The 27,656-nt window shown below is 43.2% G+C and overlaps 1 protein-coding gene across 3 annotated transcripts in view; it reads left to right on the top strand.

The window, feature by feature from the left end:
* LOC130369632 (double-headed protease inhibitor, submandibular gland-like) overlaps positions 1–26,713 on the top strand; it is a 50,276-nt gene extending 23,563 nt beyond the window's left edge. For 2 of the 3 annotated variants that reach the window (XM_056575102.1, XM_056575101.1), the window contains 2 exons: positions 17,227–17,339; positions 26,481–26,713. In XM_056575102.1, coding sequence (XP_056431077.1) covers positions 17,227–17,339; positions 26,481–26,535 — 168 coding nt within the window. In that variant the 3' untranslated portion in view covers positions 26,536–26,713. Of the gene's footprint in view, positions 1–8,754; positions 8,900–17,226; positions 17,340–26,480 lie in introns of those variants that run through there. The other variant, XR_008892845.1, reaches the window with a different exon arrangement.
* The last annotated feature ends 943 nt before the right edge of the window (positions 26,714–27,656 follow it).

Genomic DNA, 27,656 nt, shown 5'->3' with positions numbered 1-27,656 from the left:
TGCGCACCAGGACATACATTTACGTCCTGTGTATGACCGCGAGCATCTGAGCGGTGCTCGCGTCATACACGCTGGTAATGGCCGACATCCGCAATCGCTTGGATGTCCGCCATTAACCCCTCAGATGCCGCAATCAGTATAGATCACGGCATCTGCAGCAATGCGCGAGTTAAAATAGATGATCAGTTTGCCCGCAGCGCTGCCGTAGCAATCCGATCTTCTGTAATGAGGTCCCCTCACCTGCCTCTATCTGTCTCCTGTTGTCTCCTGCTCAGGTCTGAGATCAAGCAGACCAGAGCAAAAGGTCACCGATTATACTGATCAGTGCTATGTCCTATGCATAGCACTGAACAGTATTAGCAATCAAATGTTTGCTATAGATAGTCCCCTGTGAGGAAATAAAAAGTGTAAAAAAAATAAATAAATAAAAACATTTTTTTTAAAATTTTAAAAGTGAAAAATCCCCTTCCCCAATGAAAATGAAAATTGTCAGTTTTTCCCATTTTACCCCCAAAAAGCGTAATTTTTTAAATTAACATATTTGGTATCGCCGTATGCATAAATGTCCGAACAATCAAAATATAATGTTAATGATCCCGTATGGTGAACGGCGTAAACGTGGAAAAAAAAAGCTGCTTTTTTTTTTGTCCCATTTTATAAAAATAATTATAAAAAATTATCTAAAAGTTTTATATATGCAAATATGGTATCAATAAAAAGTACAGATGACAGCGCAAAAAATAAGCCCTCATACCGCCCTATATACGGAAAAATAAAAAATGTATAGGTGGTCAAAATAGGGCGATTTTAGATTACTGATTTTTGTACAAAAAGTTTTAGATTTTTTTTAAGCGGTACAAAAATATAAAAGTATCTAGCCATGGGTATCATTTTAATTGTATTGACCCACAGACTAAAGAACACATCATTTTTTTTTTTTGTTTTTATTTTTGAATGATTTTTATTCATTTTCAAAACATACAAACATATAAGCATTTGAACAATCAGTGATAAACACAAGAGCAGACGAGTGTGCTCAGACACAAACAGGAGAAATTCCAAAAACATCAGGAATCTATAACCGATAAATAAAAAACATAAGCATTAGTGACAGCAAACTGCAGCATCCTTCAAGAGGGTCCATACTGAGTGGCATAGTATAGCTGAGGGAGGTAAAGTGTGTCACAAGGCCTATCACTATCTTGAATGTAAAACTGAAACATGGTAACAGTGAGACGCATCTCCTATTTGCGTAACAAAGGGGAGATAGGGAGCAAGAGAAGAGAAAAGGGTGAGAACCAGAAGAGAAAGCATAATAGGGAGGAGAGAGGTGGAGAGAGAGTAGAGACCAGAGGACAGGACAGTATAGTGCAGGTGAACGTACCTCGCGTAAGTGACAGATCCCACGTCTCCACGACACCCTGGTGGACATGAGGGCTAGGGTAGAGTGTGTGGCCGCAATAAGAGAGAATTATATAGTGTGTGGGGGGAGGCTGTGAGGGTAGTGAGCATTAATTATCTAATTATCTAATAATCTCTGGAATTCATGAACACCAACCAGGGATGCCAGATTGCGAAGTGCCTCTGTGCTTGCTGTTTAGAATCAGCTAAGAGTTCCTCCATGCAGCATAATTGTGAGATCTCTTGTAGCCACAAGGAAAACGATGGTGGAGTTGGCGATTTCCAATGCCACTCTGGCCGCCAAGAGCAGGAAAGAGATTGAGAGCCTCACGTGTCCATGTAGATCTGGAGGCAGGCTGGAGAGAAGTAGGATCTCTGGAGTCTTCTGGAGGCTCACTAAAGTAATGCGGTGAATTGTCCGCAACACCTGTGACCAGTAAGATGTGAGGGCACTGCAGGTCAGCCACATGTGGAGCATGGTGCCTCGTGTCTCCCCACATCTCCAACAGCAGTCAGAGGTACCAGGGAAGATTTTGGAGAGGACAGCAGGAACTCTATACCATCTGGACAGGATTTTGTAATTAGTTTCCTGGGCTTTACAGGAAGTGGAAGTGCCATGAAACTGAGAAAACGCCTTTGACCAATCCTCATCAGAAATTTTGTGGCCCCGCTCTTTCTCCCAGCCTTTACAAAACGGTAAAGGTTCATGGGTGGATGAGTGTAAAATCATAGCATAGTGGCCGCTGATAGTCATTGGGCAAAGGCACAGTGGAGCACATGATTCGAAGGCAGTGAGAGGGCGATGAAGTCTTAATGTGCTTCGGTTTGTGAGTGGCGCAACTGTGAACATTGGAAGATATGTGCAGGAGTGGGAGGGCGAGGGGTAGCAAATCCGCCAGAGGCCTAAGATCTACGGATGTCAGAAGAGAGAGCTGGTCCCTCTTCTTTGGAAAAGGACAGGAACGAGCGGGAGGAAAGGGCCAGCGGGAAAGACGGATTACGAAAGAGGGGTGTGAGGGGGCCCATCTGGAAAAGAGAGGGAGAGGCTGGAAAGATAGGAGCAGTGTGAGACAATAATCGACTGCAGAACTTGTGGTAGATATGTCATGACTTCTGGAGATGAGGGAGCCAAAGGATGGATCTGGGGTCCAGATCAGCTAGATAGCCTTCAAGGGCTACCCATTGTTTGGTTAATCTACCATGGAAGCAGTCCAGAACCCGATTGAGTACCGCAGCTGAATAGTAGGATAGGAAATCAGGGAGAGCTAGACCTCCTACTTTCTTTTTCCTTACACATGTCATTTTTACTGTAAAGTGTACAGTGTGAAAACGAAACCCTCCAAAATGTGCAAAATTGTGGTTTTCATTAAAATTTCCTTCCTAAAAAAATAATCTTTTGGGTTCGCCGTACATTTTATGGTAAAATGAGAGGTTTCATTACAAAGTACAAGCCATTGTATGGGTCTGTAGCTGGAAATATAAGAGTTATGGATTTTAGAAGGTGAGGAGGAAAAAACGAAAACGCTAAAATAAAATTGGCCTGGTCCTTAACCCCTTAAGGACGCAGGGTTTTTCCGTTTTTGCATTTTAATTTTTTCCTTATCACCTTCTAAAAATCATAACGCTTTCAATTTTGCACATCAAATTCCATATGATGGCTTATTTTTTGCACCACCAATTCTACTTTGCAGTGACATTAGTCATTTTACCAAAAAATTCATGGCGAAATGGAAAAAAAATTCATTGTGCGACAAAATTTGAAGTAAAAATGCCATTTTGTAAATTTTGGGGGCTTCCGTTTCTACGCAGTGCATTTTTCGGTAAAAATGACACCTTATCTTTATTCTGTAGGCCCATACAGTTAAAATGATACCCTACTTATATAGGTTTGATTTTGTCGTACTTCTGAAAAAAATCATAACTACATGCAGAAAAATTTCTGCGTTAAAAGTTCTCATCTTCTAACCCCTATAACTTTTTTATTTTTCTGCTTACGGGACGTTATGAGGGATAATTTTTTGCGCCATGTTCTGAAGTTTTTATTGGTACTATATTTGTATTGATCTGAGTTTTTGATCACTTTTTATTCATTTTTTCATGATATAATAAGTGACCAAAAATACGCTATTTTGGACTTTGGGATTTTTTTTGCGTGTACGCCATTGACCGTGCGGTTTAATTAACTATATATTTTTATAGTTTTGACATTTACACACGCGTTGATACCACATATGTTTATTTTTATTTACACAGTTTTTTTTATATGGGAAAAGAGCGGTGATTCAAACTTTTAATAGGGAAGGGGTTAAATGACCTTTATTAACTTTTTTTTACACATTTTTTTTTTTGTAGTGTTATAGCTACCATAGGGGGCTATAACACGGGGCACACTGATCTTTTACAGTGATCCCTGCAAAGCCATAGCTTTGCATGGATCAGTGTTATAGGGGGTCGATTGCTCAAGCCTGTAGCTCAAGCTTGGAGCAATCAAACGCTGATCGGACACGACGGAGCAAGGTAAGGGGACCTCCACTTGTGTCCTAGCTGATCGGGACACTGCGATTTTATCGCAATAGTCCCGATCAGCCCGACTGAGCTGCCGGGAAGCTTTTACTTTCATTTTAGAGGCGGCGATCAATTCTGATTGCCGCGTCTAAAGGGTTAATAGTGCGCTGCACAATGATCAGTGCCGTTCACTATTAGCCCAGGGTCCCGGCTGTAATTAGCCGTTGGGACTGACCCGGTATGATGCGGGGTCACGGCGTGACCCAGTTTTAAATACTGGGACCGGGCGTAGAGAGTACAGGTACGCTCTACGTCCTTAAGAGGTTAAGGTTAAAATGGGCTTGGTCCTTAAGGGGTTAATGTCTCCATTTTTTTCCAATCCGTTTTTGATCTGTTATTACTTCTGAGCATGCTCAGAAGAGGTGTGAGGAATCAAGAAGTAGCCAGATAAGAATAAAAACAAAAGGATTAAAAACTGATACAACAGGATGCCACCTAATGGCATCCTTTTGCATCAGTTTGCATCCATTTGCTAGTATGGTCCGTTTAGCAGCAATGATGGGAGGATTGCGGGACAGGAGACATCGGCCATGTGAACCTAGCCTTACCTTCATAGAGAGCAGAGAGCCCTGGTGACGATCCCTGAAATGTTTTGACACCCCTGACAACACCCGTGTGTGAACTTTGTACATGCTACATGCTCGGCAACTAATTTTTTTTAGTTTTCTGGTAGTAGATCCTTTATATTGTAATGTGCAAGTATCACACATTATGCAATAGACCATATAAGTGGATTCACATGATAAATAGCTAGTAATTTAGTAAGTTTTCAATGTTACTTCAGACCTGAACTCAGAAGTCTGTCGCATGAATTTGCATAGGCTGCATTGTGGACGACTGCAGGGGACATTGCCTTTATATGTCAAACAAGTAGAACCCTTAGTTTCTGTATTCTCCACTGTGCTGTTCCTCTTAGCAACAAATTTGCACTCATTTGAATGAATGTGTTCTAGGTGACTGTCCTGTTTAAAGGGGTACTCTGCTGAAAACATATTATCCCCTATCCAAAGATCTCCACTGTTGCACCCCTGTCATTCAGTGCAAGGAGCGAACTCCGCTCCGTGCCCAATGACTGCCGATGCTAGCTGCCACGCCCCCTCCATTCACATCTATGGGAGGAGGCATGACTGCTATGTACTAGCCCCCTCCCATAGACATGAATGGAGGAGGAATGGTGTGACATCACAAATGCGGAAGCTGCAAGGTTCCGTGTTCCAGCTGCTACATGCACAGAGATCGCAAGGGCCCCCGTGATCTAACATCTTATTGGATTTGACCTGTTAATGCAGTTTTCATGAATACTATTGGTTTGCTAAAAAAAATATATTATAGCTTTTTTTGCAGAAAAGTTAAATCCGTCTGCAAGTGACCCGCATCTGCTTTGTAAACAGAATGTTCATGAGTATTATTGGGTTTTATCAAACAGAATCTTTACCAAGACCCCAAAAATACGTCTGGTAAAGGAATTGTTTGTCCTAGATGCTCTGTTTCCTTATCTCTGTCTTTGCTTCCCCTACCAACCCCCCCACACCCCCATGGCAGATGTATAGCATGAGCCACAAGGAAGAGCTGTCATGGTCACCCTTTGGGGTGTGTTGCTCAAGTGGTGGAGGGGGATGCAGTGGCCGAGCATAGCACCAGTGGGACTTGTGGTGGTAGGTGTGGTGCAGATACTGTAAGGCATCATGGTGGATGTGCAGAGGGGGAACAAGGAGGCCACAATCACACATGCAGTTGTCAGTGTGCAGAACAATCAGTGCTCTGCAGAATTCGACTACTTCCAGCCAGGCCTTGGTTACCTGGCTGGCCAAATTTTAATCACATCAATAGGTGCTGATAGTGGGCCACTCCTTGTAGTTGTCAGTTTGCAGCACAACCTGTGCTGTGCAGAATTTGACTACTTCCAGCTGGGCCTGGGCTGCCTTTAATCAAATACATTTCTGAACCTCCTGCTATCCGCAGGATACTAAAACTCTTACTAGTCCTGCTGTGTGCTGGATACTACCAATGCCACAACTTAGCCATCACCATTGCTGCTGCTAGCTCCAACCAAGCCTGAGCCACTTGGCCAAATTTACAAAAAAACTAAATTTTCATCTGCTTGCTGTCCGCAGTCTACTACAACTCTTACCAGTCTGCCTCTTCCTGCTGTATGCTGGCTACTAGTATAGCAGTAGTCCACCATCGCTCTTACTTCTGCTGCTACCTTCAGTCAGGCCTGGGCTGCCTGGCCAAAAAAAAAAATGCCAGTCTTCCATCTCCTGTTGTACGCTGGCTAATGCCAGTCTGCCAATTTTGTTGCTACTCCCAAAAAGGGATAATTTTTTGAACACTTGTAATATTTCCATGCCATCTTCTTGGATTAGCAGATTACAAAGCTGTTGCTACTCCAAAAAAATATCATTTTTGGAACGCCTGGAAAAATCTAATTGTTAGTTACTATGGGTTACCACTTGTAGTAATAACTGAGCCTTAAAAACACATTTCAACTCTTTAAATACATTCCTAGCAGTGTTTTCAGGGATTTAGAGCAAATAGACATTATTATTAACATGTTTAGGGCCTTATTTAGTTGCTGGTTTGCGTTGAATCGAGCTGAATCGAACCAGCAATTTTGAAAAAGTTCCTCGAAATCAACAATTCGAACTTTTCAAAAGTTCGCTCAACCCTAGTAGTGACCATTAATAATAAGGGAACAGCATTGGCTGTAGAACGTAAAACAGATGGACAATCCCCCAGCATGCCGTGCTCAATGATACCCCAGTAGACGCAGACGATGCAGATACAGTAGCTAGAAATGGAGCAGGATCACTATCTGTAAAAAAAAAACCAAAAAAAAACACAGATACAGTGTCACAAACCAGCGCGTACCTGCTCAATGATAAGGTGTATTAGGGATCCTCACAGTGAGCCCAGGAAAGCACACTCATACATGTCCTATAAAGATAATAGAGGAAGGGTAAATACTTAGATTGGACTGGATAGTCCAGATACAGAGCTCTCCTCCACCACAACTAAGAGATACTTACACGAAAGAGGGTCCGAAGTAGAGAGAACACTGTTCTGCTTTGGCAGAACACCTGACGTGTATCTGGTGGCTCTAGAACCCGTCCCTCTGATGGCACGATAGCAAAACAGGGCTACAGAAAATCCCTATGGAATAAGGGAACCCCATTATAGTCAAATACACCAAAGAACTATGTGATAAATGATCTTGTCTTGTCCACAGTGCACTCTGCTGACACCTGATGCCTGTATCAGGAACTGTCAAGGGCAGGAGAAAATCCCCATTGCAAACCTATGCTGCTCTGCACAGTTCCTGACACGGACACGTGCACTGTGGACAAGACAAAAAAGAAAGTAAAAAAGAAAAGAATTTCCTCGGTAGCATACAGCTGCTAAAAAGTACTGGAAGGGTAAATATTTTTTAATAGAAGTAATTTACAAATCTGTTTAACTTTCTGGCACCAGTTGATTTAAAAAAAAAAATGTTTTCCACCGGAGTACCCCTTTAATGATGATTTCGAGATACCCTTTGGACCTCATGACCTTACATTCTTAATACCTTTAAAATGTTGTAGAGAAACTATGTGAATATTGTGTTCTGTTTTGATACGTTTGTTTTAGCAGTCTGGGATTTTGCATAAATGATCATTCGCCCTAATGGAATTTAATATATGTGAGCAGTCCATCACTTGGAGAATATTTTTTTAGATCTTAGCCCATGGTTTCTGAGTTTCATCATTCTTGAACCAGTTAGGGACTGCGTGAGGAGGTTAGCTTTGTGGTAGGCCATGATGTTTGGTAGTGCTATTCCCCATACCTGTGATCTCAAACAATGGTTGGCATGAAAATCTAAATGTGCAAAAAAGCACAAAATCATGATACCAAAAAGAAAAAATATACACTGCTCAAAAAGATAAAGTGAACACTTAAACAAAACAATGAAACACCAAGTCAATCACACGTGTGAAATCACACTGTCCACTCAGGAAGCAACACTGATTGACAATCAATTTCACATGCAGTTTTGCAAATGGAACAGACAACAGGTGGAAATGATAGGCAATTAGCAAGACACCCTCAATAAAGGAGTGGTTCTGCAGGTGGTGACCACAGACCACTTCTCAGTTCCTATGCTTCCTGGCTTATGTTATTGTGGTAAGCTTGTGGGGGTATAGGGTATATGGGATGTAGCTGTGCAGTTATGAAAGGGTGCTGGTGTAATCCTTAACTGTCATGATGCCAGGGTGAGGGCTCCTCAATAGATACTTGTCCTATCGCCACCCATCCCAAGAACGATAGGGAGGAATAAATGATTGTCCACAACCGGAGATTCAGAAAACTGTAGAAAACTTTACTGCAGATTTTATGCAGAGGTAAAACAGGAACAGTCTTTACATATGTACAATCTATGAGGATTGGGGGATTGGTTTCAGGTCCAGCAGTCACACAAGCTTTAGCGGGGATTTGATTTAGTAACTCACGGTTAGGCTTCAGGCCTGGTTTTGCCTTGTAAGTCGCACGGATCTCCTCTGTCGGCTAACCGGAACCCAAGAGATGCTGCTTGCTTTTCAGCTCAGGAGCAAGAGCGCAAGAGAAGAGAGAGAGGATTGGCTTGCAGCTCCCTTATATGGGCAGGGGCTGGCCTTGAGCTGATTGATTCATCCCAACTGTCAGTCCTTTACAAAAAGGATTATGGTAAAACATGTGACTACCCACGTGACCTGGAAGGTCCTTTAGCATACCATAACAGTAGAAACATTATTCATGTGACCTAAGGTCCTGCAGACACTATATAGCTCAATACATCACACTAATTATATACATGTAACACATAAAATTAAAGAATGAAGAGGTGACTAGGGATTATCTCAGAAAGCGGACCCCAACGGTACCAAGGAGCTCTGACTTTGGGGACCCAGCACACCAGGTAAAGTATGAAATACAGTACTGGGACACCACATTATGGTCCCTTTTGAATGTTGGCAGTGCTTTCACTCTAGTGGTAGCATGAGACAGAGTCTACAACCCACACAAGTGGCTCAGGTAGTGCAGCTCATCCAGGATGGCACATAAATGCGAGCTGTGACAAGAAGCTTTGCAGTGTCTGTCAGCGTAGTGTCCAGAGCATGGAGGCGCTACCAGGAGACAGGTCAATACATCAGGAGAATGTGGAGAAACAAAAACAGACTCCACAGAAACAGACTCCATCAGGGTATTATGAGGGCCCAAAGTCCAAAGGTGGGGGTTGTGCTAACAGCCCAACACCGTGCAGGACGTTTGGCATTTGCCAGAGAACACCAGAATTGGCAAATTCGCCACTGGCGCCCTGTGCTCTTCAGATAAAAACAGGTTCGCACTGAACCCATGTGACAGACGCCGTGGAGAACGTTCTGCTGCCTGCAACATCCTCCAGCATGACCGGTTTGGCGGTGGCTCAGTAATGGTGTGGGGTGGCATTTCTTTGGGGGGGCTGCACAGCCCTCCATGTGCATGCCAGAGGTAGCCTGACTGCCATTAGGTACTGAGATGAGATCCTCAGACCCCTTGTGAGACCATATGCTGGTGCGATTGGTCCTGGTTTCCTCCTAATGCAAGACAATGCTAGACCTCATGTGGCTGGAGTGTGTCAGCAGTTCCTGCAAGAGGAAGGCATTGATGCTATGGACTGGCCCGCCTGTTCCCCAGACCTAAATCCGAATGAGCACATCTGGGACATCATGTCTCACTCCATTCATCAATGCCACGTTGCACCAAAGACTGTCCAGAAGTTGGCAGATGCTTTAGTCCAGGTCTGGGAGGACATCCTTTAGGAGACCATCCATTAGCTCATCAGGAGCATGCGCAGGCATTGTAGGGAAGTCATACGGGCACATGGAGGCCACACACACTACTGAGCCTCATTTTGACTTGTTTTAAGGACATTACATCAAAGTTGTATCAGCCTGTAGTGTGGTTTTCCACTTTTGAGTGTGACTTCATATCCAGACCTCCATGGGTTCATAAATTTGATTTCTTTGATTACTTTGGTAATTTTTGTGTGATTTTGTTGTCAGCACATTCAACTATGTAAAGACGAAAGTATTTCATAAGATTAGTTCATTCATTCAGATCTAGAATGTCTTATCTTAGTGTTCCCTTTATTTTTTTGAGCAGTGTATATAGATCGGGTGCACGTCTTTGCTCCAATGCTCCAGGAAGCTATGGCAGGCTGGAGCTATGGAGAGCTGATAACACTGATCAATGCTGTGCAGTGGCATAGCAGTGTATGCAGTTATGCAATCTAATGACTAAAAAAAATTAAACAAATTAAGTAAAAAAAAAAAGTTTATAAATGTGAATTAACTCCTTTCCTAATAAAAGTTTGAATCATCCCTCTTTTCCAATTTTAACCCCCTTGGGGACCAAACCCATTTTGACCTTAAGGACCAGGCCATTTTTTTGCAAATCAGATCTCTGTCACTTTATGCATTAATAACTCTGGGATGCTTTGTACTTATAAATTTGATTCCGAGAATGTTTATTCATGACATATTCTACAGGGTGGGCCATTTATATGGATACACCTTAATAAAATGGGAATGGTTGGTGATATTAACTTCCTGTTTGTGGCACATTAGTATATGTGAGGGGGGGAAACTTTTCAAGATGGGTGGTAACCATGGCGGCCATTTTGAAGTCAGCCATTTTGAATCCAACTTTTGTTTTTTCAATAGGAAGAGGGTCATGTGACACATCAAACTTATTGGGAATTTCACAAGAAAAACAATGATGTGCTTGGTTTTAACGTAACTTTAGTCTCTCATGAGTTATTTCCAAGTTTCTGGCCACTTATAAAATGTGTTCAATGTGCTGCCCATTGTGTTGGAATGTCAATGCAACCCTCTTCTCCCACTCTTCACACACTGATAGCAACACTGCAGGAGAAGTGCTAGCACAGGCTTCCAGTATCCGTAGTTTCAGGTGCTGCACATCTCGTATCTTCACAGCATAGACAATTGCCTTCAGATGACTCCAAAGATAAAAGTCTAAGGGGGTCAGATCGGGAGACCTTGGGGGCCATTCAACTGGCCCACGACGACCAATCCACTTTCCAGGAAACTGTTCATCTAGGAATGCTCGGACCTGACACCCATAATGTGGTGGTGCACCATCTTGCTGGAAAAACTCAGGAAACGTGCCAGCTTCAGTGCATGAAGAGGGAAACACATAATCATATAGCAATTTCGCATATCCAGTGGCCTTGAGGTTTCCATTGATGAAGAATGGCCCCACTATCTTTGTACCCCATATACCACACCATACCATCAATTTTGTGTTCCAACAATCTTGGAGGGATCTATCCAATGTGGGATAGTGTTAGACCAATAGCGGTGGTTTTGTTTGTTAACTTCACAATTCACATAAAAGTTTGCCTCATCACTGAACAAAATCTTCTGCATAAACTGAGGGTCTTGTTCCAATTTTTGTTTTGCCCATTCTGCAGCACCTGAAACTACTGGATACTGGAAGCTTGTGTTAGCATTTCTCCTGCGGTGTTGCTATCAGTGTGTGAAGAGTGGGAGAAGAGGGTTGCATTGACAATCCAACACAATAAAACTTGTAAATAACTCATGAAAGACTAAAGTTACATTAAAACCAAGCACATCATTGTTTTTCTTGTGAAATTCCTAATAAGTTTGATGTGTCACATGACCCTCTTCCTATTGAAAAAACAAAAGTTGGATTCAAAATGGCCAACTTCAAAATGGCCGCCATGATCACCCCCATCTTGAAAAGTTTCCCCCCTCACATATACTAGTGTGCCACAAACAGGAAGTTAATATCGCCAACCATTCCCATTTTATTAAGGTGTATCCAGGCCCACCCTGTACTTCATGTAAGTGGTAAATTTTTGTCGATACTAGCAGCATTTTTGGTGAAAAATTCAAAAATTTCAGGAAAAATTTGAACATTTTGCATTTGTCTAACTTTGAAACTCTCTCACTTGTATGAAAAATTTACATGCCAAATAAATGTTCTATATTGATTCACTATATGTTTGCATCATAACGTTGACATGTTTTTACTTTTTGAAGACATTAGAGGGCTTTAAAGTATAGCAGCAATTTTCCAGTTCTTCACGAAAATTTTACATTTTTTAGGGACCGTTTCAGTTGTGAAGTAAATTCGAGGGTCATTATGATAGAAATCCCCCATAACAGACCCCATTGTAAAAACTTCACCCCTCAAAGTATTCAAACTGTCATTCAGAAAGTTTAACCCTTTAGGTGTTTCACAGGAATAGCAGCAAAGTGGAGGAGAAAATTCAAAATCTTCATTTTTTACACTAAGGGTATGTTCACACTGGTTAAGGTGTGAGCGGAATGTTCGCTTAAAAAATCAGCTGAAAAACGCAGTTTTTTTTCCGTGCGGAATTTGCACGGAATTTTTATGGAGTCCTCGCGGAATTCACGCTGAATTCCACTCTGATTTCCTTGTGGAAATGAAAGCGGATAGGACACACAGTAATGCGTGAATTCCGCGCGGAAGCGTGGCAGATTGCCAAAATTGTTTACATTGACTTCTATGGAGTTACGAGCTGAATTCCGCATGAAGAAAGAACATGTTCATTCTTCATGCAGAACGGAATTCTGTGACAGAATTCCGCTAGCGGAATTCCCTCAGTGTGAACTGAGAAGAAGAAAGTTAACTAAATACTATGGGGTATGGCACTGCTGAATGAATTGGAGAGGAATAAGCGAGCAGAATTACTCGTGGAAATTCCTCTCCAATTCCTTAGTGTGAACATACCCTAACATGTTCTTGTAGCCCCATTTGTTTCATTTTCAAAAGGGGTAACAGGAAAAAAGCCCCCCAGAATTTGTAACACAATTTCTCTCGAGTAGGGAAATACCTCATATGTGGATGTAAGGTGCTCTGTGGGTGCACTAGAGTGCTCAGAAGGGAAGAAGCGGCATTGGGCTTTTGAAGAGCAAATTTTGCTGAAATGGTTTTTGGGAGGCATTCCGCATTTAGGAAGCCCCCCATGATGCCAGAACAATAAATCGCTTCAATAAACTCTATTTAGTGCGGTCCAAGCTCAAAGGTATCTAAAATGTCGGATCCACATGTGAGGACATGGGGCAAGGAATCCTGGGAAGACGGGAACAAGGGTAGGTGGGTTCACCCTGAATCACATGCAGCATGCAGCCTATCAACAGAGCACTAAAAGCTTGTTGTCCTCTAAGTGTAACCTGCGCGTACATCTAAGTGGTGTACCATTTTGTTCCTGTTAAAGTCTTAAGGGCCTAGATACTGTGAAAGGCCAGCCAAAAGTACACACCTGCTGGTGTTGTAGACAAATATTGTTTTAAGCGCAGTAGAGTGTATTGTACTCCCCACATATACGCACTAAGAGTGCACAGAGGAGTGTCAGAAGCCTAAATTCATCAGGCAGAGGTCGCAGCAGACTAGGGGCCAGTGGCAGCAGGAGTGGCAGCGAAAGGCCTGAGCTCCCGGTATCAGCTAGCGGTCGTGCCTCGAACAGCAACCCATCTGCCGTCATCGATTGGTTAACACGGTCATCCTGTTCTGCCACCATATGTTCTCCTCATGCTGGTGCCACCTCCAGCTGTCTCATTTGGCAACTATATGGTCTCCTCATGAGGCCGCCAACTCCAGGCTGTGTCATTCAGCCACTATATGGCCTCCTCATGCTTCCGCCACCTCCAGGCTGTGTCAGTGTACCACCATGTGGTCTTCTCATGCTGCTGGCACATTAGATAAAACTTTTTAAGTTCATCTATTTGAAATCTTCAATTTAAATGTAAAAAAAATGTCTTTAATCTTTTCAATTGTGAGGCCCTGTGGTCTCGTCAGGCTGTTGCCACCTCCAGGCTGGGTCATTCAGCCACTATATGGTCTCCTCATGCTGCTGCCAAATCCAGGCTGTGTCATTCAGCCACTAAATGGTCTGCTCTTGCTGCCGCTAACTCCAGGCTGTGTCATTCAGCCACCATATGGTCTCCTCATGATTCCACCTCCTCCAGGCTGTGTCACTGTACCGCCATGTGGTCTCCTCCTGCTGCTGGAAGATTAAATAAAACTTTTTTTAGTTTAATCTATTTGAAATCTTCAATTTAAATGTTAAAAACATATCTTTAATCTTTTCAATTGTGAGGCCCTATGGTCTTGTCAGGCTGTTGCCACCTCCAGGCTGGTCATTCTGCCACTAAATGGTCTCCTCATGCTGCCGCCACCTCCACACTGTGTCATTCAGCCACTATATGGTCTCCTCATGCTGTCGCCACCTCCATGCTGTGTCATTCAGGCACTGTATGGTCTCCTCATGCTGCCGAAACCTCCATGCTGTATTATTTGGCCACTATATGGTCTCCTCATGCTGTCACCACCTCCGCGCTGTGTCATTCAGGCACTATATGGTCTCCCTATACTGCCACCACCTCCACGCTTTGTCATTCAGCCACTATATGGTCTCCTCATACTGATGTCCCCTCCAGGCTCTGTCATTGTGCTGCTCTGCGACAGTGATTCTAATAGTGATGCCTCTAATCTTCATGTTATACTGAATAACAGTATTATTTCACTAACCCAGCATATAACCTATGCGTGTTACAGCAAGGCAAAGTGTTCTACACCCCTATTGAGGCTCTCTGTAGGCCAGAAATAGACATTTTTAATACAGATTCGCCGCAAATAAATTCGGACCGAACAAAATTTTTTCGGAAAATTCATTGAATAGGCCGAATGGAATTTTTCAAAAATTCACTCATCTCTACTTTACACCCCACAGGTGATGGACAAACTTTCGTTAAAGTGGGACGTGAAAATGAAAAATTTTATTTTTTTTTTCCCCTGAAATTCTGGTGTTACCAAAAATTTTTCATTTTCAGAAGGGGTAATAGAAGAAAAAGCCCCCCAAAATTTGTAACACAATTTCTTCTAAGTATGGAAGTACCCCATATGTGGATCTAAATTGCTCTGTGGGTGCACTACAGGGCTCAGAAGAGAAGGGGTGCCATTGAGCTTTTTGAGAAAGAATTTGGTTGGAATGGAAGTTGGGAGCCATGTGCATTTAGTAAGCCATCATGTGGCCAGAATAGTGGAACCCCCCCTGCATGTGACCCCATTTAGGAAACTACACCCCTCACAGAATGTAATAAGGGGTGCAGTGAACATTTACACACCATTTGCGTTTAACACTGTTCTGGCCGCATAGGGGCTTTGTAAACGCACATGGCCTTCAATTCCAGCTAAATTTTACTTCTTCTCTTCTGAGCATTTTAGTGCGCCCGCAGAGCCCTTTACCTCTACATGTGGAGTATTTTCTTACTCAGAAGAAATGGTGTTACAAATTTGGGGTGGCTTTTTGTTCTATTACCCCTTTTGAAAATGTGGGTTAACACCAGCATTTTAGTGAAAAAAAAAATAATCTAATTTATCATTTTCACGTTCAACTTTAATGACAATTCGTCAAACACCTGTGTAGTGTAAATGCTCACTGCACCCCTTATTACATTCCTTGAGGGATGTAGTTTCCAAAATGGGACCACATGTGGGTGTTTTTTTTTGGGCGTTTATGTCAGAACCATTGCAACTATCAGCCACCCCTGTGCAAATCACCATTTTAGGCCTCAAATGTACGTGGTCCACTTTCACTCCTGAGCCCTGTTGTGCGCCTGCAGAGCACTTTATGTCCACATATGGGGTATTTCCGTACTCCATGGGGAAACACCTAGTTGGGGTATGTTAGCTAACTCAGTGTTTCCCCACCAGTGTGTCTCCAGCTGTTGCAAAACTACAACTCCCAGCATGCACGGTCTGTCAGTGCGTGCTGGGAGTTGTAGTTTTGCAACAGTTGTAGGCACACGAGTTGGGAAAAACTGAGTTAGGTAACAGACCCTTACTCGGTGTTTCCCCACTAGTGTGTGTCTCCAGTTGTAATTTTGCAAAATTTGGAGGGCCACGGTTTAAAGACCACTGCAGTGCTCTCCAAACTGTGGTATTCAGATGTTGCAAAACTACAACTCCCAGCATATACTGACAGCTGAAGGGCATGCTGGGAGTTGTAGTTATTCAACATCTGGAAGGACACAGTTTGACCGGTGTGTAGTGGTTTCCAAACTGTGGCCCTCCAGATGTTGCAAAACTACAACTCCAAGCATGCTCAGACTGTCCAGGCATGCTGGGAGTTGAAGTTAAAGGGCCAGATGTTGCAGAACTACACCACCCAGCATCCCTGACTGTCTGGGAATGCTGGGAATTGTAGTTTTGCAACATCTGAATACCACAGTTTGGAGAGCACTGCAGTGGTCTTTAAACCGTGGCCTTCCCAATTTTGCAAAACTACAACTCCCAACATGTCCAGACTTTGGCTGTCTGGGTATGCTGGGAGTTGCAGTTTTGCTACTTCTAGAAGGCCACAGTGAAGATTTCTTACCAGCGGGGCAAATTAACTTTAACCCCCTGCCCCCCCCAACTGCCATTGGTCAGTCAGTCCTGACCGACCAATGGCAGTGGATAGGAGGAGGTGTGGCACCCCTGTCGCCTCACCCCTATCCTTCAGGGTGATCGCTGCTGTTTCTGACAGTGCCGATCACTCTAATTTTCCGGGCGATGGGGTCACCGTTGACCGGGAATCACTGCAATCGCTGATAAGGGGGGGGGAGGGTCTCAGGACTTCCCTAGGCGATGTCCTGGGATGGCTGCTGACAGATATCAGCAGTCATCCTGTTCCCATCACTGCCCCATGCACAGCGGTGACTGGAAATGCCAAGGACGTACAGGTACACCCTTGGTCCTTAAAAATCAGAGCGCAAGGGCGTACCTGTATGCCCTTGGTCCCCAATAGGTTAAATAAAATAATGTAAACAACATAAACTTCATAAAATTCACAAAATCAGTGGTAGGGGAATCTATTCCTGTGCCATGCGGTTCTACCCCATACATTGCCCCTCTGTGACAGGTTTTTGCATCTCTCAGCTCTGTGAGGCCTTTATTCTCATTAAATATAAAATCAATATGTATTCCATGTATCTTTGCTTATATGAATTGAGGTCTATTGCACTATACACATTATCCCTGCAGAACCCCAGTGTATATCATTCTTATATTATTGTCTGCTGTACTTCTTGTATTCCCTTTTCATTTGTATTGGTAGGCCTAAAAAAAAAAAAAAAAAAAAAAAAAAGCATCTTACATTGTGACCCTCTGTGTCAGCAGCATTTCATATTTTACAAATTTTTACTCCTTCAGGATGAATGCCAAGACTATCAAAGAGATGCCTGCTTTTTTCTTTATTTACCAGTCTGTGGATCTGATGGTGTTAACTATGGCAATTTATGTGAATTTTGTCATGCTAAGAGAAGGTAAGTGTTTCAAAGGTTAACGAGGTACTTAAGGGGAATAAAACATGTGGCAAGCTAGTGTCCTTCCTGTTTTTAAAGAGGCACTCTGGAGAAGTAAAACTTATCTTCTATGCACAAGAAAGACGGTAAGCGTCTGAAAGCGAGAGGTCTGATCGCTGATGCCCCTCAAGATCTCCTATACAGGGGCATTCTTCTCACCCGTGTTTAGCGCATTTCGGCCCCCACTATGGAAGACGAGCTTCAGTGACAGCCCAGTCAGTCAGTCAGTCAGTCAATCACCAGCTGAGACAGGGTCCCGTCTCAGCCTGTGATCAGCAGAGCGGGCCGTTACTGAAGCTTGTCTCCGAGTTTGAGTGCCTGTAAAGGAGATCAAGGAGAGCCCCAGTGGTCGGACCCCCATGATCACTTATCCTCTGTCCCACTTACCCCTTTAACTCCTTAGCGACCACGGACGTAAATGTACGTCCTGGTTTGGCGGGACTTCCCTCACCAGGACGTACATTTACATCATGTGTATGACCGCGAGCATCGAAACGGTGCTCGCGTCATACACGGCAGGTTCCGGCTGCTAGCAGCAGCCGGGGACCCGCCGGTAATGGCCGACATCCGCGATTCTGCGGATGTCCACCATTAACCCCTCAGATGCCCTGATCAATGCGATCCGATCATCCAGCATGGTGGCCGGAGGTCCCCTCACCTTGCTCCGGCCTTCTACCGGGTTCTTCTGCTCTGGTCTGAGATCGAGCAGACCAGAGCAGAAGATCACCGATAATACTGATCGGTGCTATGTCCTATGCATAGCACTGAACAGTATTTGCAATCAAATGATTGCAATAGATAGTCCCCTATGGGGACGTAAAAAGTGTAAAAAATAAAATAAAAAAAATTTGGAAAAATGTAAGAATAAAAAAAGTGAAAAATCCTCTCCCCCAATAAAAATTAAAATTTTTCAGTTTTTCCTATTTTACCCCCAAAAAGCTAAAAAAAAAATAATAAACATATTTGGTATCACTGCGTGCGTAAATGTCAGAACTATGAGAATATAATGTTAATGATCCCGTACGGTGAATGGCGTAAACGTAAAAAATAAAAGTCCAAAAATGCTGCTTTTGTCACATTTTATTCAAAAAATAATTAATAAAAATTATCTAAAAGTTTTATATATGCAAATGTGGTATTGATATAAAGTAAAGATGACGGCGCAAAAAATGAGCCCTCATATCGCCCTATATACAGAAAAATTAAAAAGATATCGGTGGTCAAAATAAGGCGATTTTAGATTACTGATTTTGAACAAAGAGTTTTAGATTTTTTTAAGAGGTACAAAAATATAAATCATTTTAACCCCTTAAGGACTTAGCTCTTTTTAACCTGCAATTCTGACCACTGTCACTTTAAACATTAATAACTCTGGAATGCTTTTAGTTATCATTCTGATTCCGAGATTGCTTTTTCGTGACATATTCTACTTTAACATATTGGTAAAATTTTATGGTAACTTGCATCCTTTCTTGGTGAAAAATCCCAAAATTTGATGAAACAAATAAAAATTTTGCATTTTTCTAACTTTGAAGCTCTCTGCTTGTAAGGAAAATGGATATTCAAAATATTTGTTTTTGGTTCACATATACAATATGTCTACTTTATGTTTGCATCATAAAATGTATGAGTTTTTACTTTTGGAAGACATCAGAGGGCTTCAAAGTTCAGCAGCAATTTTCCAATTTTTCACAAAATTTCCAAAATCACAATTTTTCAGGGACCAGTTCAGTTTTGAAGAGGATTTGAAGGGTCTTCATATTAGAAATACCCCACAAATGACCCCATTATAAAAACTACACCCCCAAAGTATTCAAAATGACATTCAGTCAGTGTTTTAACCCTTTAGGTGTTTCACAGGAATAGCAGCAAAGTGAAGGAGAAAATTCAAAATCTTCATTTTTTACACTCGCATGTTCTTGTAGACCCAATTTTTGAATTTTTGCAAGTGGTAAAAGGAGAAAATTTTTATTTGTATTTGTAGCCCAATTTCTCTTGAGTAAGGACATACCTCATATGTCTATGTAAAGTGTTCGGCGGGCGCAGTAGAGGGCTCAGAAGGGAAGGAGCGACAAGGGGATTTTGGAGAGAACATTTTTCTGAAATGGTTTTTGGGGGGGCATGTCACCTTTAGGAAGCCCCTAGGGTGTCAAAACAGCAAAAAAAAAAAAAAACACATGGCATACCATTTTGGAAACTAGACTCCTCGGGAAATGTAACATGGGATAAAGTGAGCCTTAATACCCCACAGGTGTTTCATGACTTTTGCAAATGTAAAAAAAAAAAAAAAAAAAATATTGCCTAAAATGCTTGGTTTCCCAAAGATTTTACATTTTTACAAAGGGTCAAAGCAAAAAATACCCCCAAAATTTGAAGCCCAATTTCTCCCGATTCAGAAAACACCCCATATGGGGGTGAAAAGTGCTCTGCTGGCGCACTACAGGTCTCAGAAGGGAAGGAGTCACATTTGGCTTTTTTGAAGCAAATTTTGCTCTGGAGGCATGCCGCATTTAGGAAGCCCCTATGGTGCCAGGACAGCAAAAAAAAAAAAACACATGGCATACCATTTTGGAAACTAGACCCCATGGGGAACGTAACAAGGGGTAAAGTGAACCTTAATACCCCACAGGGGTTTCACGACTTTTGCATATGTAAAAAAAAAAAAAATGTAAACCTAAAATGCTTGGTTTCCCAAAAAATTCACATTTTTACAAAGGGTAAAAGCAGAAAATACCCCCCAAAATTTGAAGCCCGATTCAGAAAACACCCCATATGGGGGTGAAAAGTGCTCTGCTGGCGCACTACAGGTCTCAGAGGAGGAGTAGTCACATTTGGCTTTTTGGAAGCAAATGTTCCTCTGGGGACATGCCGCATTTAGGAAGCCACTATGGTGCCAGGACACCAAAAAAAAAAACCACATGGCATTACATTTTGGAAATTAGACCCCTCAGGGAACGTAACAGTGTTACTGTGAGTACTTACACCTCACAGGTTTTTTGAACAGTGGTCCGTAAAAGTGAAAAATTAGATTTTTTTTTTTGTACTATATTGATAGTGTTACCCAAAATGTTTCATTTTCACATTGGGTAATAGGGCAAAAGGCCCCCAAAATTTGTAGAATGACTTCGTCTGAGAAAAAATAATACCCCATATGTGGATGTAAATTGCTCTGTGGACGCACTACAATGCTCAGAATAGAAGGAGTTGAAATTTTGTTGAAATCGAAGTCGGGGGTCATGTGCATTTATAAAGCCCCCATTGTGCAATAACAGCCAAAAACAATAAACACATGTGACACCATTTTAGAAACTACACCCCTCAATGAACGTAACAAGGGGTACAGTGGGAAATAACACCTCACAGGTTTTTTGAAAAATGGGCATAAATTGAAAAATTAGATGTTTTTACACTAAAATGCTGTTGTTACCCAATTTTTTACTTTTTCACAGAGATATTGGGTTACAAATTTTGGAGGGCTTTTCCCCCTGACTATAAAAATACATCCACATATGGGGTAAGGTGCTGGGCGGGCGCACAACAAGGCTCAGAAGTCATAGAGGTCACTTTGTATTTGTGGCCTATGGCATATCAGTAGCTGACTGTTACATACATTCCGATGAAAATACAAAAATGAAACACCCACATGTGACACCATTACAGAAAGTACCCACCCTGAGGAATGGGTATAGGGGTAAAGAGGACATTTTTAACGCACAGGTGTTTCCTAAAATTATTTTCCAGGAATGGATAAGGGGTAGCTTTTGAAAATTGTAATTTTCAACCTATGCTCTGCTTCATCTTTCTGGGAACAAGTAACATGTGACTCCGAATTGTCGTCTGGAAATACGACAGAGCTCAGCAAGAACTCTTCGCATTTGAGGCGGATGTTTGTTACGGACTTAACAAGTTACATACATTCAGAGGAAAATACAAGAAAGGAACACCCACATGTGAGAATACTACAAACAGTACACCCCCTAGGGAAGGTGTATAGGGTGAAGTGGAGATTTGGAACAGACGTGTGTTCCCTTCATTTATTTTCCAGGAATGGATGAATTGTACTATGGGGGGGGGGGGGGGGGGGGAGAAAATTGCAATTTTAGTACTGATATGCCAATTATTTTCCCAGAATGATGACCCAGAGTACAGCCAAAAGTTAAAATGATGCCCGCCCCAAACCCTATACACTGAATCATCATTCTGGGAAGGAGATGTGTGGGGCCGTCCCTATTCTGTTACCTCAAATGCGCAACCCGCTCAGGTGGGGAGAGAGAGCGTTGCGCATTTGAGGCAACTGCAAGCCTCCAATGCTGTTGACTCTGTGTCCCATGACCCATTTTTTAGGGGGAAGAAAAAAAATATTGGGGTATTGGGAAAAATTGGGGGGTAGGGTAGGGTATTTTGGTATAAAATTTGGAAGTCAATGTACCCTGGACTGGTACATTGGAGCCAAATTCTGGGGAATAAAAATTAGGGCAAAGGATGGAAAATTTAGTACTCCATGGAAGTGTGATACTCCCTGAAGCAGCCTATGCAGAGGCCCGGATTATCTGGGCAAGTGTCGCACTGAATGGTGGTGTCCCTCAGTCTCCCCTTCTTGTGACACACTCTCTACATTTCTTCTTGGTTCGTCCCGACCTTCTAGTGTTGGGGATCACACCAGGAAAGTGTTGGCCCGGGACGATCCGGGGACCTAAAGTTCCAGAGGTGCTCTGACCCGCTCCTTGGCGGTCACCAAAGATGAGGGCCCTTAGAACTACCTCTTGGAACTGCAGGTATGTCCCTGTGTTGCCAGCGTACTTGTACGGTATAAAAGAGTTGTACATGGCAACCTGTACCATGTAGACCGCAACCTTTTTATACCATACACGTGTTTTCCGCATGGCATTACATGGCTTGAGGACTTGATCAGAAAGATCAACTCCCCCCATATACCGATTGTAGTCCAGAATACAATCGGGCTTGAGGAACGGTCCCGCGGTACCTCGCACAGGGACAGGGGTGCTGCCATTCCCATGAATTGTGGTGAGCATAAGGACATCCCTCTTGTCCTTATACCGGACCAACAACAGGTTCTCATGGGAAAAGGCACAGGACTCCCCCTGGGGGATAGGAGCATGTAGGGGATGGGGCGGAAGGCCTCTTTGATTCTTCCGGACTGTCCCACAAGCGACCGAGGATCTGGCGGGGAGGGATGTGAAGAGAGGGATACTAGCATAAAAGTTATCCACGTAAAGGTGGTAACCTTTATCTAGCAATGGGTGCAAAAGGCCCCAAACGATTTTCCTGCTAACACCCAGAGTGGGGGGACATTCTGGGGGTTCAAAACGGGAATCTCGTCCCTCATACACTATAAACTTGCAAGTGTACCCGGAGGTACTGTCGCAAAGTTTATACATCTTCACGCCATTCCGCGCTCGCTTGGTCGGGATGTATTGCCGAAAGCTGAGTCTCCCCTTGAAGCTGATGAGCGACTCATCAATAGCGACCTCCCGCCCCGGGACATAGGCTTCCCAAAATCTGGCCCCGAAGTGATTGATGACCGGCCTAATTTTATACAGGCGGTCATACGCAGGATCAGTTCGGGGGGGACATGCCGCATTATCAGCATAATGCAAACATCTCCGACTGGCCTCGAACCGGGGACGTGTCATGGCCATACTGTAGAGGGGTGTCTGGTAAAGGACGTCCCCACTCCAATATTACCTGACACTGGGTTTTTCAACTAGACCCAAATGCAGCACGAGGCCCCAAAATGTCCTCATTTCGGCTGCATCCACTGGAGTCAAGCCACCGAGTCTAGCTAAAAATAAGCCCGGGTTAGCGGCGAAGAACTGTTGGGCATACAGATTTGTCAGTGTAACCATCAAATTAACAAAGTCGTCACTGAAAAAATGACTGAAAAAGTCCATTTCAGTGAACCCGACAATGTTAATTTTGATTCCTGAGTCGCCAACAAACTCAGGAATCACGTGCTTGTGGTCCGCTGGCTGAGTCCAGACAAGTTCTCCGGTACGATGTAACAGTGAACTTGGCTGGGGGGCTACACTAGTATGAGCGCCAGGGGGACTCATACTAGCATGGGGCACAGGGTCAAGGGCAGAGGAGGTTTGCGGCGCCGCACGGCGGCATCTCCGCCGCCTTGGTGGCTCATCATCTGAACTAGATGATGAGGAGGACGATGAAATAAGGAAGGTGATGTCTTAATCGTCCTCTGAGCCGCTCTCGGTGTCGGAGGCAATTATGGCATATGCCTCCTCCGCCGAAAACTCTCTGCGGGCCATTTCCCTACTCTAATGTGGATACGGGGGGGGGGGAAACTTTATTTGTGTATGTGCTGCGTGTGGTGTGATGCGATACTACCTCCCTAACCCAACTAAACTAAACTAACCCGCCCTAACAGAAAAAAAAAGTATAAAAAAGGGGACTTTAAAAAAAAAAAAGGGGACTTCTAGCGCAAAAAGAAGCCCTGCGCCAAAAAAAAGCGTTTATCTAATCAGTGGTGTGCGCACTGATTAGCGCTTGTGGCGGCAGGGGGCGCAGAAGTCAGTGGGGGTCCGGCCACTTGGCCCAGAACAGTGGCTGGTGGCTTGTACACAGACCCCCACACACAAAACCCGAAAAATAAAATAAAATAAAAACGCTTAACCCCGAAAAAATGCACCCGCCTGAACCCAAAAAAAAGCTGATCCGTGATAAATCACCAACAGCGGTGGGACAGGCTGCACACGCAGGTACGGTCCGTCCACACAGTACATGCCTGCTACTGGTCGCACGGAACGCCTATGGGTGCAAAAAAAGAACGCGGTAACCGAAAAAAGTGCCTTTACCACAAAAAAAAAAACGCTGATCAGTGATAAATCAATTGACAGCGGTGAGGCACGCCGCACACACAGGTACGGTACGGCCACACAGTACACGCCTGCTACTGGTGGCACGGACCGCCTATGGGTGCAAAAAAGCACTAGAAAACCCGAAAAAAAGCGTCGGCACCACACAAAAAAACCGCTGATCAGTCCCGTAGTACTGATCAGCGGTTTTTTTTGTGTGGTGCCGACGCTTTTTTATAACTAAGAGGGTCCGCACACACGCTTACGGGGAAAAAAAAAGATCTGCGCCAAAAAAAAATGCTGGCAGTAGACCGCAGTGACCCATCAGGGCTGGGGTCACGCAGCTAAAGGTGCTACGGACCCACGGACACCCAATGATGTACGCTGAAAAAAAAAAACTTTTTTTTTTTTAACCCTAACCTGTCCCTACCTAATCTAAAGCTATCTCTGGGGAATTCTGTGCCAAGGGGCCACAGAAAGGGGGCAAGGGGCACTTTTTTTTTACTGAGGGGATGGTGGGCATCACCGTCCTGCTCACCAGATCTCTCTGAAATGGCGGGCAGAACGGAGCAACATGCTCCTAGCCCCCACCATCCCCTCCCATTACTATGTGATTGGTGTGGACACTTTGGCCACCCAATCACACTGTAGTGGGGGCGGTGGCAACAATGCTAGCCCCCAGTACAGCACTGATGATGATTGGTGGTGTATATTACACCACCATTCATCATCTATATCCGGGTCACAGGGTCACAAGTGACCCTGATGACCCGGAACCGCTGCAGAATGCCGGCAAGTAGTTACCGGTGTCCTGCAGCGATCACCGGTATAGGAGGTCCTCCTGACCTCCTCCGGCACACTGCCGGGATGTCTGCTGATTGAAATCAGCAGACATCCGGCTCCGATCCCCGCCCGGCGAGCAGCGGGGAATGGAATCGCAGCCCATCGCTCGTCTGAATTGACGAGCGATGCGCTGCGATCGCCGACATGGGGGGTCATCATGACCCCCCTGGGCGATATGCCGCGATTTCAGCAGGCATCCGGCTCCGGCGCCCCTCCGGCTAGCAGCGGGGGACCGGGATTTGACAGGACGTACTCAAAGGTCCTGAGTCCTTAAGGACTCGGAAAAGGGTCCGTTTGAGTGCGTCCTTAAGGGGTTAATCATATTGACCCACAGAATAAAGAACACATGTCATTTTTACCGTAAAATGTACAGTGTGAAAACAAAACCCTCCAAAATGTGCAAAATTGTTTTCACTATAATTTCCTCCCTAAAAAAAATGTTTTGGGGGTTTGCCGTTCATTTTATGGTAAAATGACAGGTTTCATTACAAAGTACAATTGGTCACGCAAAAAACAAGCCCTTATATGGGTCTGTAGATGGAAATATAAAAGAGTTATGGATTTTAGAAGGCGAGGAGGAAAAAACGAAAACGAAAAAATAAAATTGGCCTGGTCCTTAAGGTGAAAATGGGCTTGGTCCTTAAGGGGTTAAAAACAGAAAGGACAAAAAACGTGCCACAGGTTAAGTATTAATCCCTGGAGTTATGCCTTTGCCTATTTGGATAGCCTGAGGAAATTTAGATGCAGTTTCTGAGTTAATATGTAAATTTAGTGTAGAATTACAGACATAAACACAAGCAAATAAATAGAAACCAATAGGGGACTTAACATACAATTCTCCAAACAAATCACCCAGAGGGCCTGGGTTCTATCTATTAAAAAAATAATACTCATCTCCTTCTCATCTTTCTCACTGCTTCCTCACACAACTATGTAGCAAGCTAATATAATTGAAACCTGTGGATATGTCTGATCCATTAAAATATACCATTAGTGTTCCTGCATGGTGAATGTCAGAAACGAAAAAAAATGAATACATCCTATCCCTGATAATGTGAAATAAAAAGCGCTCAAAAGGTCCCATCTACCTTAATAAAAAATTCATCTTACTGTACAAACAATAGACCCTTAACAGCTCTACAGACAAAAATATACAAGATTTAGCGGTCAGAATGTGTCAATTAAAAGAAGGTTTCATTGGACACTGCTCCATTCAATCTTTTGGGCTTCTGAACATGGCTTAGACAGGAAAAACTAATATATGGCATGTTTTGGGACGTGGCTTAAGCATTTTAATTAAAAAATGCTGCTGTTTACCAGTCTCGTGTCAGTACATTGTTAATCCTTTCAAAGACTAATTTTAGTATAAAACGAAGTATACTGAAAAAACGTGATGCTGAAACTTTCTTTTTACTTGTTTTTTTTACAGCGATCCTCAGCTGTGGCTTGTATCGAAAGAAGCATGTCTAAAAACAAATAAATAAATGCAGCATATTTGGATGTCTTGTCATATGAAGATCAAAATTTCAATAAATAGAAAGGCATACTAACATTGTGTTTGATTCTATTAAATGTAACTATTTAGGGTACTATTACATACACTATAGGGATTGTTTTTACATGTTCTGTGCTTTTGATCAATGCTCATCAAAAAACTTATAAAAAAAATCAAACATCAAACATTTGAAATTTTTTTTTTTTTACATGTATTGTTTGAAATATGTTATTAACCCCTTAAAGGGGTACTCTGCCCCTAGACATCTTATCCCCTATCCCTAGCACCTGGCGATAGTTTAGAGCGTTAGGTGCAGCACCGGACATTCGTGATGTCACAGCCACACCCCCACTCATGATGCCACGGCCATGCCCATTCAATGCAAGTCTATGGGAGGGGGCGTGACAGCCATCACGCCCCCTCCCATAGACTTGCATTGAGGGTGTGTGGCTGTGACGTCATGAGCCTCCGCCCCACATCGCCAGTCATTCAGCATTGAGCAAAGTTCGCTCCGTACATCGGATGCCTGGGGTGCCACAGCTGAGATTGCTGGGGTCCCCAGTGGCAGGACCCCGTGATCAAACATCTTATCCCTTATCCTTTGAATAGGGGATAAGATGCATAGGGGTGGATTACCCCTTTTAAGGACACAACCCATTTTGGCCTTGAGGACAGTCAATTTAAATATTTACATTTTTTTATTTTTTCCTCATCTTTCAAGAGCCATAACACTTTTAATTTTCCATCCACAGAACCGTATGAGGGCTTGTTTTTTATGTTACCAATTGTACTTTGTAATGACACCTTTCATTTTACCATAAAATGTATGCAAAACAAAAAATATTATTCTTTTTTGGGAGAAGGGGAGGAATTTAAAAGAAAATTAAAATTTTACTAATTTAGGGGGGTGTTTGTTTTTATGCAGTGCACTTTATGGTAAAAATAAATATTCTTTATTCTGTAGGTCAATGTGATTAAAATTACACCCAATGTATCAAGTTTTTCTATTACTGTTCTACTTAAAAATGGTCATCGTTTGAGCATGCCTAAAATTGGCATATTCTGACCCCGATTAATTTTTTACTTTTCTGTATGCAAGACTGTATGAAT

This window comes from Hyla sarda, chromosome 4 (genome assembly GCF_029499605.1).
Source record: "Hyla sarda isolate aHylSar1 chromosome 4, aHylSar1.hap1, whole genome shotgun sequence".
Taxonomy (NCBI): Eukaryota; Metazoa; Chordata; class Amphibia; order Anura; family Hylidae; genus Hyla; species Hyla sarda.
Note: the sequence above shows the minus strand (reverse complement) of the source record. Positions and strands in the feature narration are given on the sequence as shown.